Source organism: Anolis carolinensis, chromosome 1, assembly GCF_035594765.1.
Source record: "Anolis carolinensis isolate JA03-04 chromosome 1, rAnoCar3.1.pri, whole genome shotgun sequence".
Classification (NCBI taxonomy): domain Eukaryota; kingdom Metazoa; phylum Chordata; class Lepidosauria; order Squamata; family Dactyloidae; genus Anolis; species Anolis carolinensis.
In genome coordinates, this window is record NC_085841.1 from 76,513,039 (window position 1) to 76,527,518 (window position 14,480).

The window sequence follows — 14,480 nt, forward strand, 5'->3', positions numbered from 1 at the left end:
AGAGAGAGAAGGGAAGAGAGAGCAATGCGGAAGGCTTCTACTGAGCCGGTGGTCCCGGGGGGGAGGCGTCTCAATGGCATTTATAAAATGCTAGCAGATCGATGGCCATGCCTCTCCCTCCCTCCCTCTTCCGCTCTGATTGGCTGAGAGGCATGCCAACATGGCTTCTCCTCTCAGAGGGGCTACAGCTACATCCGAAGACATCAGAAACAAACGAAAAAAGGTACTTTTATTATTCAAATTCGTAATATTTGTAAGGCAGTGAGCAGATGTTTCAAATGTCAATTCAAAAGTACTTACGAAATGAATTTTTAACGAATTTAACGAACTAACGAAAAATTTGCTCAAGCCTAATATTTACAATAGTCCCTCTGATTGCTTACAGGAATCAGCAGTCATAAGCGGTCATTTGCAGTTTCATAAACCTTTTCCATGTTTTTATGATAGAACCATTTTAAAAAATGACACTTATAACCCAGCAACAAAAATCATGTTACATAGTGTAATTTAAACATGACCGTGCATTCTTGCCAGAAGGTAATTTTACCCACAATGTTGCAATTTCATTGCCGTGGCTCAAAACTACGGGAGTCACAGTTTTAGCAGATCTTTCTGCCAAAGAGTGCTGGTGCCTCGCCAAACAACTTCTCTGTTATGATCCCACAGCACGGAGTCATGGCAGTTCAAGTAGTGTCAAGCAGTATTCATTCTACAGCAGAGTTGCAGCCAAGTGGGGCACAAATGAGTGTTGATTTTAGTTAGCATAGCAGTGACATCATTAGGGTTGGTATCACCCAGTGTACGAACTTATGGGATCATGCCCACAGACCTCCTTTAACATCATAGGTGCATCTCCATGGTAGAATTAAGGCAGTTTCACATCACTTTAATTGCCTGGCCGATTGCAAGCCCTGGCCGATCCTGGCTGCTTCTCCTCGGGAGCCTACGCCGCTCTCCTCCAGGCCGCTTTCCAGATCTTGCTCAGCAGCCAGGCCGAGCAGGCCTTCTTAGATAAGCCCGCGCCTTTTCCTTAAGCCGGCAGGAAGGGAAAGGAAGCCGCAATGTTTTGGTTCTCTCTTGAGATTTCCTTGCAAAAGAAGCGAGAGCGGGGTTCTTCCTTGCTTGCTTTTGCTCCTCTCTTCCTGGTGCATTCATTGTTCAGCCTGGCTATGTTTCAGCGTTGCAATAGCGTGGGGATTTTGCAGTTTCATGGGGACGCCCGGTCCCACACAGCGGGTCGCACACTGTTGAGAACGGGGGTGGCAGAATTTAGTGTGGAAGGAGTTTCCAAGCTCATTCATCGCTATGATAAGTGCCTAGATTTGCATGGCGACTATGTTGAGAAGTGGTATTTGGGTGTGGCTTTCAACAGCATATGGTAAATGTTTTCTCCTATACTTTGTTCATTTTTAATTCCAGAACGTAATCTACTTTCTGGAAAACCCTCGTATAAAGATGTTGAAAAACACTGGACTCAGGCAGAATCTTGGGGCACCCAAATAATCAGTACTCTTCATCATGATAATAAAGAAGCTTTGGTGACCACATTTTGGGTCTGGTCTGTCAAATTGTTAAAAATCAACCTTTCAATCAACGTGTCTAAACCATGTTTTGCCATGTTACTGGCAAAAGTTATATGCTTTGTCAACAGTCTTACTGAAATCAAGACTACCACATATTCCATCATTTTCCTGAGCTACAAGTTTGTAAATATAATATGTCAAAAAATGAAATACAATTCGATTTGTTTTCATCACACCACTCCTACATGTAATTATAAATCCATTGCAATTATGTTCTATAACTTTCTTCTGTAAGGAGTTTAGCGGGGGTGGTATTTTATGACACCATAAAATGCCAGTGATCAAATGAAAGGAGGAAGTCTTGAGGGTTCTTCATCATAGAGAATGGAGCAACAGCGCCCCCTGTGTCTGAATCCAAGCACAGACTCCAAGTCACCGAAGCTGGACTTCAAACACAACATACCTCCTTTCTGTCTGTTCTGCTCTGTCTGTCCAAACAGCATTGAATGTTTGCCATGTATGCGTACTGTGATCTGCCCTGAGTCCCCTTGGGGAGATAGGGCAGAATATAAATTAAATGTTATTATATTATAAACTGACTGATCAGTAGGTGCTTTACTGAATATTGGTCTTTCTCTCTACCATCCAGAAAGGGAAATTTGGATCCAGCCTACTGTCTTGTTTTGAATCCAAATAGTTAAGTTGTTAATATGTTCACTGAGCCAGAGCCAAACCTTGAAACTAATCTAGTAATGAGAAAAAATATACACCACACCACAGTAAATCCTTCTGATGTTACTCCTTTAAAAGATATAGCAATTTGCACATTTTTGTTGCAAAAAATTAATATTTATTCCTAAGCAGTATGTACAGATTTCTTAACATCTGCTATGCCTTAAACTCTGCTTTTAAGCATAACAAAATGGGGGGGGGGAAAGCTTTACTTAAGAAGAGTTCTACATGTACATACATTTTACATATTCCTTAAAAAGTGAGTCATGAAAAAGTGCAACATAGAGATTCTGTCTCTTACTAATAGAATAAATTGCTAACATGTATAAATCAGGGAAGACACAATGTGAATCCATTCTGGATCAGTGACTTAATTTTGACCCCTGTACAATACTGCAGTGCATGTACTATCAATAGATATGGATGTAATACGATGAATTCATGGTTCAGATAAGCTTTGTTTCAAATGTTGTCGATAAAAAGTTACAAAGGGAAAACATAAATCTTCAAAGGAAAAGACACACCATGAAAACAAGTAACAGGGTAACAAAAGGAATGCTATTGCAGTGTGCTTCATAACATTCTCTCTATTGCAGCTTTATTTTCTGACAATTACTCTAATGTTAGCTGTTCTTTCCTTGTTGTGCCCTCGTTTTATCCTTTTTATGCTGCCCACTGCTGTGAATGTAATAATGTGCTGAGGAGCATTCAAAAAAGTTTTTAAAATGTCAAATTTACTTATTATGACGGTTGTAGCCTTAAAAAGCTCCAAAACCCAAGATATATGTACAGTGGATGTTTAGTATCTGCTAGCATTTGGTTCCAGGATACAAACACACCCATCCCCTGATACCAAAATCCATGGGTACTCAAGTCCCATTATATACAACGGTGTAGTAAAATAGTATCCCTTAAATAAAATGGCAAAACCAGGCCTTGTTTTTTTAGATGTTTTACAATATTTTCAAGCTGTGGCTGGTTGCATCTATGGAATCAGAATCCACTGATACAAAGTCCTTCTGTATCAAAAGACAATTTAGATTCTGTTCAATTCACTGGTGGGGGCAGAGGGATGTTGAACTTTTAGAAAGTAATAATAAATTTTACTTTGAGAAAGCTGTGTGCCAGGTCAGTTTGTCTTTCTAGAATACAGAGTACATGGAGAGCAAATAGTCATAAAATAATTGTAATGTTTTTTTAAATAGATTCTCCAACTGTTTATTTACCAAGTGCATATGTAAACATCAAGCCCAAGGAATGCTAACATTCTTTTGCTATTTGGCTTCATATTTAATAAGATCTAGATTTGTTCTTGTTTTTCTTTTAGTTATCTGTAGTTTTCTTTGTAACTGGTTGTAGGTTTTTTGGGGACAGTGTGGGGGCAAATTGTAATCGAAGATGACAGAAACAGAGATTATGCATAGGCTAGATACAAGGTGTGTTTCTCTTTATGATACTTTTCCCACAACCTTTGAAAATTGTTATTCCCTTTTATTGTATCAGAATAATTTCCTAGGCTTAGTTGCTTGTCAATTTTAGCTCCTTCCTTAGCAAGGCTAAACGTACCAAAATATTCATCTGATATTGTATTATTACATCATTACATGTTAATAACTGTATTCCACTGGTCTCTGTAGATTAAAATTCTCTTTTACCAGAATAACTAATATTTTGCTACCAGTACAAAGAAACCAACTGTCCCTATTGTTACTGCACTCAAATTACTAATATTTACATGACTGTACACATTTTATTAAATAAAAAATGGTATTTCCTCATTTCATATACACTTGCATATTCCTTATCAATTTTACTAGACACAGGTTGAATTTCTGTCAGCTCCTTTAGTGTAACCACTTGCACATAGGAAATGTAGAGTTCATGGCATAACAGAAAGAAACAAATGCTTTTGCAGTATGCACAGTTACTCAGCAGCTATGAATTCTTAAATATTTCTTTCAGTACAATGGATTATATGCCTGTTAGTTAGAGGTTTGTGTTAAAACCATTTATAAAAGCAACTGTAGGCAAGTGAAAACATAGGCGGGTTGAGCTTTGTGTTTCAGTGTACTTCTGGATCAACATGAGCATAGTTCATCTGAAAACTGGATAGCTATACAGTGTTATGTTAGACATGCTATTGTTTCAAGTAACACAAGGCAAAACTATGTAGCAGGGATGACATTGCACCTTAGAAGAATCCCTATTGAACCATTTGGGTTAAACTGTGCAGATGAGTACATCAACAATTTTCTGTTCCTTGGCACCATGGAGATCAAGTGCATGAAGAAGCTATTGAGATCACAGAAGCTTGCTCTGTCCCTTTGATAGCGTATGTGCTAGAAACTTCCCCTAGACAACATGTTGATTGGCACCAGTGTGAAGGGTGCTGTGGAAGGAGGTATGAGTAAACATAGTGTTCCCTCTCCAGAGATGGATATCCCTTGTCAATTGGACCACCTTTAGGGGAGGACAATATTTACAGAGTACAGAGTGAGCCACCCCCCCCCCTCCAAATTGTTGGTGGTTTCTTTCCACCTCCAGTACTCAGGAATACTGAACATCTAAAAAAAAATTACTGAGTATATATATCCATGTATAAATGGGAGATGTAAGATCTCAAAAGCGAACAAATGGAATGTATTTAGCATAATGATTAAAATTCTTTTTAAAAACTACGTGACCAGAAATCTTTCTGAATTCTGCTTATTAAATTCTAGGTGTTATCAATGCCTGCAAGTCATTTTCTCAAACAGGATATATCAACTCTTCTCAAAAGCTTGAATCAAACAAAAAGGTTGCTTTTCAATTTTTTTTCCTGGTTGATCCCATAATTTCCCATTTGGTCTGTACCAAATACACATACTTTTCAGAGCCATTTGGCCAACTGCTAAAACATGAGAAGACGATCCTAACACTAGTGGTGCCAAATGGCAGCATACTAATAAGATCCTGTTTTACACTGTTTATAGAAATATAAACAGCATGGTTTTAAAGAAATTAATCCTGAGAATATTTTATGCAACTGCCACTAGTTATTCATGGAACATTTTGCACCATAGATCATAATACCCCATTAAAAAAAATGTAAAAGTCTGGCCCATCGACTGACCAAAATGTACGCAAAGAAAAGCCAGACATCTGCCTGCAAAACAAAGCCATTCAGCTACCTGTCAGCACAAAAACAGCTAACTTTTCTAGAAGATCGTCATTAAAAGCAACAACATACAATACAATATGCTTTTCAAAGTACTGGCTGTCAGCATTAAGGCAAAACAATATGTTTTTTTAAAAAAATCAAGCGAAACTACTTGAGCTCAGACATTGAAATTTTTCCCGTAAAGACTGAACAATGTTTTGCTGATTTGGAGATGGCACTCTCCATAGGTAATCATTCAATTTATCTGAGTCATCACATGTGTTCAAGACACAGTCTGATGGTTTAGTGGGCGGTTGGGATGTATTTTTGCCACTTTGAGTTTCTGAATGAGAAGAGTATGGATTTATCTTTGGATCTGAAAGTTTTGTTTGGTTCTGGAACATCTCTAGATCAGATCCTTCATCTTCTGATTTGATTTCAACATAGTCATCATCATCCCCTTCCCCATCATCAGTGTCTTTGAAGTTAGAAAAATAGTTCTGTCTGGCTATTTGTGCATTTGAGAGCAAGTTTTTATTAACCCTTAGAACTTTTTGGGAGTCCTGCAGAATCATTTCTGGAAAATTTTCATGGGTCTGTTTTGTCCCATCACACGAGGTAAGTCTTGCAGCAGCACCTGAAACAGATTCTTGCTGGTGGTCAGAAAGAGAGTTACTGCTTGAATGCAGCTGTTTCTTCTCCATCTCAGTCAGATAATTTATGGAGTCCCCAGACTTCGAGAACACAATTGAAGATGATGACTGTGACCTGTTGTACATTTGCAACTTGGTGCTGCTTTCTCTCCTCCCCAAAGAGTTATAAATATGACTGTGGTGCAAGTTCTCTTTGTTAGGCTGGCTAATAATAGCGCTCCATCTTTGTATAGGAACACTGAGGTGTCCAGGAGTCTGAAGCGAAGGCACTGAACAGGCGGTTGGCAAATGCCTCCTGCTCTGTTTTGGGGAGTTCGTTTTGGAAGGAGAGGTTTTGGAGTTCAGCTGAGGGTCTTCCAGCCAAGGAGAAAAATCAGAGAGCTCTCCATTACTGTACATGGAGTGTAAAAGCCAGTCTTCTGATCTTATGTGTTCAGCACCTAACTGAGATGTTGCCACAGGCGAAGAATACCAAACAGTTGATGGTTCCTGAGAATTGATCTTCTGTGTTTTGGGTGATGTTTCACGGAAAACAATCTGATCATAGAGCTGGGAATACTCAGCAATTCTGGCACCTGAGAGAAAAAGAAATGTATAACATATTTTAAAATACTTTGTGTTTAATAAATCACAATATGAAAGCTGAACTTGCAGGCAATTAAAAACCTCCAGAAACAATCCTATCAATATTTACTTAATACAGTATATAAGTAGTAGTCATGGTAAAACTACTGATAAGTCTGTAATTATGTGTACTTGTTTGGTAGCAGTCTATTAAAGTGGACTGCATATATTGTAATTATGTACTTTCCATTGTATTATCTCTATCTACAGTTAAGGAGTAGCTTGTGACCCAGTTTTACCCCCAGTCATATGAAATCAAGTATGAGATAGGGTTTACTCATCTTAAAAGAACAACATTGTATGAACTGTCTTGTATTTACAAAAATACTGATCTTCTGGTGGATTAAATATGGACAGAGGGTGGAACCAAACTATTACATATGCTTATTTAAATTGATAAAATAAAAACATAGTGAACATACCAATGGCAGGACCACCTTGCTTATTCTCTTCCAAAATGGCTGCTAAGTCTTTATGTTTTGATTTCAGAAATTGCTCTTGTTCTGGGCTTTTTACTTTCAGAAGCTGATTTGCCTTTTTAATTTTTTGGCTGTATTGTCTTGCCATCACGATGACCCGGTTTTTTGTTTTATCTGCAGCATCCATTTCATTGTCAACATTCTCGACATTTGCACCACAAAGAAAGCTATTGGCCGTTTCATAAAGGCTATCTACAAAAGCTATCTCAGAGACTGAAGATCTATTCAGACTCATTCGTGAGTTTGCTTTACGTGATGCTGCCTCTTCAGGCCCAAGACTGGGATCACTTAACCTGGCTACCTTGATAGGCAATGTTTTTGGGAAAACAGGTGTTTCTGACAGAGAATTTTCCCCATCTTTATTTATTTTACAAGTAGTTCCAATGGAAGTGTTATCAATGTCATCTTTGCAGACAGGAAAGGCTGCAAGGACATGATCCCGTGTCTTTTCTTCATTTTTCTTGATATAATTCTCCAGGTCGTTCCAGATTTCATCTACTTCTTCTGATAATTTATCTGCGACAGACTTGTGAGAGTGGGAATCTGAGTTTGAGGAGCTATCTAACAAACTCAAATAGTCACGATCTAAAGGAACATAATGATACGGGTTTTCATCTTCACTGAAATGGAGGCTTTCTTCAGAAACAAATTTTTGGAGATGGTCACAGCATGCAAAATCTGTTTCCAGACCCAGAAAGCCCCGCTTTTTGGAGCATTTCAAACGATTGCATTTGAAATCCAGCAGAGATGGCTCTGGGAGGACTATGGTATCATAAACATTCTCCTCACTGATCCTTAGATCATGAGAGCTTACAGGTGGAGTGTCCTTCCTGGGAATTGTTGCATCTCTCTTAGTAGGAATGGAGGTTTTGTGTTGAAGTGTGTGTCTTTTCATGAAAGTAATTTCTTCATCTTGTGTCTCATAAAGCGAATCTTTAGCTGATCCTTGTGGAACACGGTCAGACTCCTCCCTCCGAACCAGGCCCATTAGTTTCAAATCTTCAAAACTTATATTGTCATAGACATGATCTATGTCATCAATAGTCAGCTCTTCTGAAGATTCAGGGTACACTTGCAGATTATCCATGTCACTTCTAGAACTTTTCATTTCATGCCACGAAGTATTTCGACCAAGGTCACTTTTCCTATATCTTGAAGAAGATGGAGAAGTTTTACTTTCACCAGCACTGCTGGCCCGTCTCACAACCCTGTGAGAAACAGAACTGGATATATCACTTGTGTGGCTTAGTCCTACATGCCAGCTGCAGGGGCGCCCTGAAGAGATCCTTTCTTCACATGAGATGGAAGCTAAATTGGATGTAGACTCAGATGGTACAAACATCTGATAATCATCTTCATCCTCCAGATTCTCTTGCAGAGGGTGTCTGCTTGGAAACAAGGCCTGCCGAATCTGGTGGTCCGTCCATATATTTCTCACTGCAGATGCTTTCCCAAAGATATTTGCCATGAGTGAATTTGTTTGTGGTGTCAGCTGTTGGGATGATTGATTATCTCCCCGACGGGAGAATGGGAACTTTGCTTTCACCTGGGAAGAGGCTTCGTCTGCAGATTCTTGGGAGTTCTATGAGATTTTGAAATGCAATGTATTATTAGCCTGTGGTCTTACTAGCATTTGGAACCATCAACAAAAATACAAACAGCACTCACTTTCCCAAGTATCAGTCCTGATGTCTCCCATATGAAATAATGTATGTCTAAGAAGGCAGTATTAATAAATTCAATGCAGAGGAAACAAGGATGAACAGAGAAGCCAATAGAACAAAACAGCCAAATTAAGTCAGCATGCTCTCGGGTCCAAAATGCTGTTTAGTTGGGGGAAGGGAACAGGAAATTGGGTGGGATGGAATTCACTTCATGCTATAACATTCCGTTGCAGCCTATGCTCATGCATATTGAAACTGATCTCATTTCTCCCCGTGTTTGGCTTTTATGAAACCAAAACAACAACATCTGTGCATAAAAAGGAGGCAATAGCAAATAGGGAGTGATGGTGATGGTGGTTGTAGAACTACAAATTATGTTACAGGGGAAAGAGCCTAGAAAAGCCAATAAGGATTGTTTGAGGTTGGGGAGATCATGATGGGATGATGGAATACAGTACTCAAGAAGGGGATGTGGCTGAGCAGGACTACTGAAAACAGCAATATTTGGCCACCTGTGTATTAATATGGGCTCAAACACTGAGCTTGGGAATTACTGGATTACAAAATACAGTTGTACAGGTTGAGTATCCTTCATCCAAAATGATTCGGACCAGAAATGTTTCATATTTTTCCAATTTGGAATTCCTGCATATACATAATGTAGTATCTTGGAGATAGAATCTAAATTTAAACACAAAACTCATGTTTCATATGTATCTTACATAGCCCAAAGATAATTTTATACACAATATTTTAAATATTTTTTGCATAAATCAAAGTTTGTGTATATTGCAGTATTAGTCACCACACAGGAACAATTTTAGAGGATTTCATATGTCCATTGTGGAAGCTTGCAGGAATATCAACTCACCTCTTAAATAGATTGCGACCTCCCTTTCACCATTTAATATTTTAAAATTCTCATTTTTCAAAACCAGCATATTTTGCAAAGTGTTTTTTTTTACCTAAATTCTTTGCTGCTCCTGGCCAATCCCAGGGGCAAAAAGCTGCCCTCCTGAACTATATATTTGCCTACTCCTGTCTGCTTAGGTCTAGTTGCACTCTAACCTACTATTCTCTTTTGGCATTTCTCTCTCTCTTAATGCATGCAATTTTAACATCAAAAATCAGTTCATCATCATGACTCTATAATTTTTGTAATTACCTGGGTATCAGATTTACTGAGATTAACACTTCTTCGTTTCTCAAAATTTTCAGCAACATGACTGTTTAATCTTTTGCGGCCTCCTTTTTGTTTCTGTTGTGAATTTTGCTGCATGAACTAGAGGAAAGAGAAATGGTTAGACGATGACACACAGACATTTAAAAAGAAAGGGCCTCAGCCAAAGCCAAGTCTGAAAAATATCAGAGTTCAACAAGTAGATTAAGATTTTCAATGGAAAGCACTCTTTTGTGGTATCTTCTAAGCTGACATCAGCATACAACTCAGAGAAGTCAAAGGACAGAAGATTTGCTTTGTACAGGATAAGATTGCCAGCAGTGGGAAGAGTTTTCTGAAGGGCATGGTCTTCTAATAGGGATGCCAGGTCTTAGTGCCGGGTCCCTCTTCTCCGGTCTTCAGGATGAGTTGAGAAAACTCACAGATCCAATCAACCACAGACTCAAAAATACACAAGACATAACCCACATCGCATAAAAACATAGTATTTGCAAGTCGGGATCTGTGAAATGACAGGATTTGCACTGAGTATAGGGCTCCATGCTAATCTGTTTCCCACCATTTCAGAAATCCTCAAGTCCCTCTCCAGCCTTGGGAAGTTATGGGTTGGGGAACTGGAAGGACAGAAAACCCTGAGATATCGCTATTGGGTGCCTTCAAATAACAGTTCAGGTACTAAATTTTGCAAATAAAGACTCAGAAATAAAAATCTCTGAAAATATTGGTCATCATTGATAGTGGTCAGGGTCACTGGAAGCTAAAATAAAAATATTACAGTAGTTAGTCCTCTAAATTTATAGATTCAAATTCAATGGATTTGATAATATGATAACTCTTACAAGTATATGAAGTAAAAATAGCTCTCACAGGATATCTAGCTTCTCCAATGCAGCCCTATAGTCAATTTCTACCAGACATTGACCATAGAATTGCACTGGAAGACCTAGAGAAGAGTTGTATCGGAGGGGGGGGGGCAGGGGGGGACAGTTTTTTTAAAACAAGTTTAACGGGGATCCTGATCCTCAGAAAATGAGGAGGACCAATTGTATTTACACATCACAGGTAAATCTGCATCATCCACACTGTACCCAGACATAAATGTATTTGCTGTTTATATCTCTCTCCTTCCCACACAACCAAGGTACCTGTTCAGTCTCTTCCTCATCATCAGCATCAGTCTGATCCGCAGTAATGGCAAGAGCATTATCCTCCTGATCGCTGCTGTAGGCTGCCTCTTTGCAATCCAGTGCTTTGTGATTCAATGAAATCTTTTTCCTGGGACTAAGGAGGGCTTCAGCCTGAGACAACAGGGCTTCTTCAATGCTGATCCGCTTGGAAAGGAAATATAAATATGCTCATTCATGCATTCTGTTATTCAGAAGAGTAGGTCTCATTTTAAGGCATTGATGGGGGAAATGTGCCAAATCTAACCAGTGGAGCCTTATTTCGTGGCTGCTGAAGAAATAGCAAAGCTTAAATTCAGGAGGACAGAAACAGCAATAGGCCTAAGCCTACAACTCAGGGCCAGTGAAACTAATTGACCAAGGACACCCATTTTATTGTATTCTAATCCAGAATCCTTCATTTTCTTGAGATCTGCACAAGGGAACAATATTGTGTGTGTGTGTGTGTGCACGCGCGCATATGTAGTATGTGACACACACATACACACACCCCTTGTACATCAAAATATTATATATTATCCTTTAAGTTTTTTTCCATATACGTTCCACACACAAAAAAGCAAGAACATGAAAGCCACCAGATGGCAGTCACAGACAGTAATTTTAACTGTAAAAACCAAAGTAAGTTCTAAAATTGTTAGTACAGTTTGAATATGCCTTATCTGAAATGATTGGGATCAGATGTTTTGGCTTTTTCAGATTGTGAATATGTGTATTTGCAGATATGTACACAAATTAGATATTTTGGAGATTGGATCAAAGTCTAAATACAAACATTATTTGTATTTCATGTACACCTCACATAGTCTGAACGTATTTTATTAGCTTTGTGCATGAAGCAAAATGTGTGTAAACTGAACCATCAAAAAGTAGAAGTGTTACCCATGTGATCAACTTTGGCTTTTGGAGTATTGCTGATTTTGGATTTCTAGATAAGGGATGTTCACCTTGTACTATCAAAATATTCCAGATCTAAAGCACTGTATTCAATTGACAGAGGCATCAATGAGACAAAATGATATAGTTTACCTTTTGGATGCCTGCATCCATTTCTGAAATTGAGAAGGGAAAAATAAGTATTCTTAAGTATTATTTAATAAAATACGATATTGTGCAAGTATACTGACACTGTGAATATCTACTTCATGAGATTTTTAACTCAAACTTAACTCCGAAGAGCTGTTTCCTTCACAATTAAAATGTAACATGCACCCTCTGACGTATATAAATTATAACTAAGCACTCTTAAAGTTTAAGCATATTTATGGGGATATGGGAATGTCTGTGAAAAATTTGTCCTGGCTCTTCGCTGAATTTGTGAGGTAGAAGGCAACTCCAGAAAAAGGCACAGGTCACCAGGAATTAAGAAGAGGATTTAACTAATGATCATCAATCTCAAAAGATGTCTGGTGAAACTGTGGCCCTGTAGTTAAAAAAACTACTTCCATGGCTGGGGATTACTTGAACTGCAGTCCAAGATCATGTGACAAGCCACAAATCTGCAATCACTACTATCATGGTTGTTGTTACTTCATTTAAACCCACTAAGGGGGCTCAAGGAGGCATACAAAGGTTAAAAATCCAACAGTTAAATCTGGAGGAAAAGAAGGTAAGATGTAAGCCACCTTTAAGATCACTTGAGACAGAGCAGGATATACATATTCAAATGTCCAGATAAAACTGTCAAGCAAGAAGTGATGAGGCTGCATCTCAACATATCCCTTTCTGTCCTCAAATAGTGGCATTTCTCTTTGCTTGCTTTTATGGCTACTTACCCCTCCATGGCTTTTTTCAGTGCAATTTTTAACAACATAGGTTTAAGACTATACACAAGATTGCGACATGGTGTTTTAATTCTAATTGTTAATTAAAATTTCTATATTTTAGTAATGTTTTAACTTACCACTTGATTTTATAATTTTATGCGATCTGGACGAAGGTTCTAAGGGGAGAACAAATAGTTGTTTGTTTAGTATATTTTATACTTTGTAACCCAAAGATGATATTAAAAACATGATAAAACCGCAGCACAGGGATAGAGAAATACTCCAATCATGTTTTAATCGGATGTTAACAGAATATTTGAATATAGGAAAAAGTGACAATGTTTTGTCCTTTCAATTGGGAATGGGTAAGCATTTCAATCCTTTTTTTTTTTAAAGCATCATGCATCATTTGCAAAATTCAAATGTGGGAGAAAATGAAATTCAGTATAAATGAGGGTTAGAAATTGGGTAGCTTTCCAGATTAGAGCTCTTCAAGTTCCAGCACCACTAGCCAAATATAAAAAGGTGACTGCTGGGAGTTGCAATCCAAAAGCATTTGGAGGGTCACATGACACGTTTCTTGGAGGAGATTCTGTTTATGGGTGCTAGTTTAATTAGTTTAACCCTTGTTAGCTACTCAGCAGGTCTGAAGTGGTGTAATCCTGGCCTTTGCTCCCTGCTACCCATTCACACTTTGCCTCTGACTTTATGTTATTTTTACTGTTTGGTATATAAAGTTTTGTTGTTGTTGTTGTTGTTGTTGTTAGTCAATCACAACCATTAGCTGGCACAGAAGCAGGAATGTGACATTCTCTAATCTCTGCAGTGCAGAATTTCATTGACCAACCATCAGAACCGTGTTTGATTGTCAACACTGAAATTTGTATGATCACATCAAGGCCAAGCAAATAGGGTTTGCTGCTAGGGTTGATATCAGGGACCTGGCCTCCAGGTAGGTTTGGCTTTCAATTGTCCAAAACCCTAGCAAGCATAGCAAAAGATAAGGTACTATAAGAGTTACAACGACAAACATTTGCTATGGTTTATAACCATAGCACATGGACAGCAACAAGACGTTTTATTACCTGACTTCCGTCTCACTCTCTGCTGGGTCACACCTTCTTTAGAATTGCTTGATGCTTTCAACTCTCCTTCTGTAGTATAATGGAATCCTGGGTGATCTTTTACAAAGTAGAAATATTATATTTAATTATTACTTGGCACATCAGATCAGCCATTCCCCAAGAGTTTGTCACAGTGAAGTATTTACAGAAAACCAGACTCAGACAATGTCTGTATAGACCGGACCAGGCTTACTTAGTAATGGTTGAGATCATTTGAGAACAGATTCAGCTTCCCCCACTCACTGTCCTCAAAAGCTCTCTTTGATTTTTGTCCCTATCAAATGATCTAAACATTTAAAAACTTGGCAGCTGCTTAGAGTACCAAAACCCTGGAGATGCCCCTCTCATCTAAATAAATGGCCTGCAGACCAATTCCCAAACACTTTTGGATAAAGCATTCATAGGCAATGTA

General features: G+C 38.4%; 1 protein-coding gene across 4 annotated transcripts in view; it reads right to left on the bottom strand.

Annotated features, from left to right (window-relative positions):
• Positions 1-208: 208 nt before the first annotated feature.
• plekhg1 (pleckstrin homology and RhoGEF domain containing G1) overlaps positions 209-14,480 on the bottom strand; it is a 143,896-nt gene continuing 129,624 nt past the window's right edge. For all 4 annotated transcript variants that reach the window (XM_008116688.3, XM_062977445.1, XM_062977439.1 and 1 more), the window contains 7 exons: positions 14,030-14,125; positions 13,082-13,120; positions 12,208-12,230; positions 11,140-11,325; positions 9,980-10,096; positions 7,094-8,732; positions 209-6,622 (listed from right to left, as the gene is read on the bottom strand). In XM_008116688.3, the coding sequence (XP_008114895.2) occupies positions 5,553-6,622; positions 7,094-8,732; positions 9,980-10,096; positions 11,140-11,325; positions 12,208-12,230; positions 13,082-13,120; positions 14,030-14,125 (3,170 nt within the window). In that variant the 3' untranslated portion in view covers positions 209-5,552. The remainder of the gene's footprint in view (positions 6,623-7,093; positions 8,733-9,979; positions 10,097-11,139; positions 11,326-12,207; positions 12,231-13,081; positions 13,121-14,029; positions 14,126-14,480) is intronic.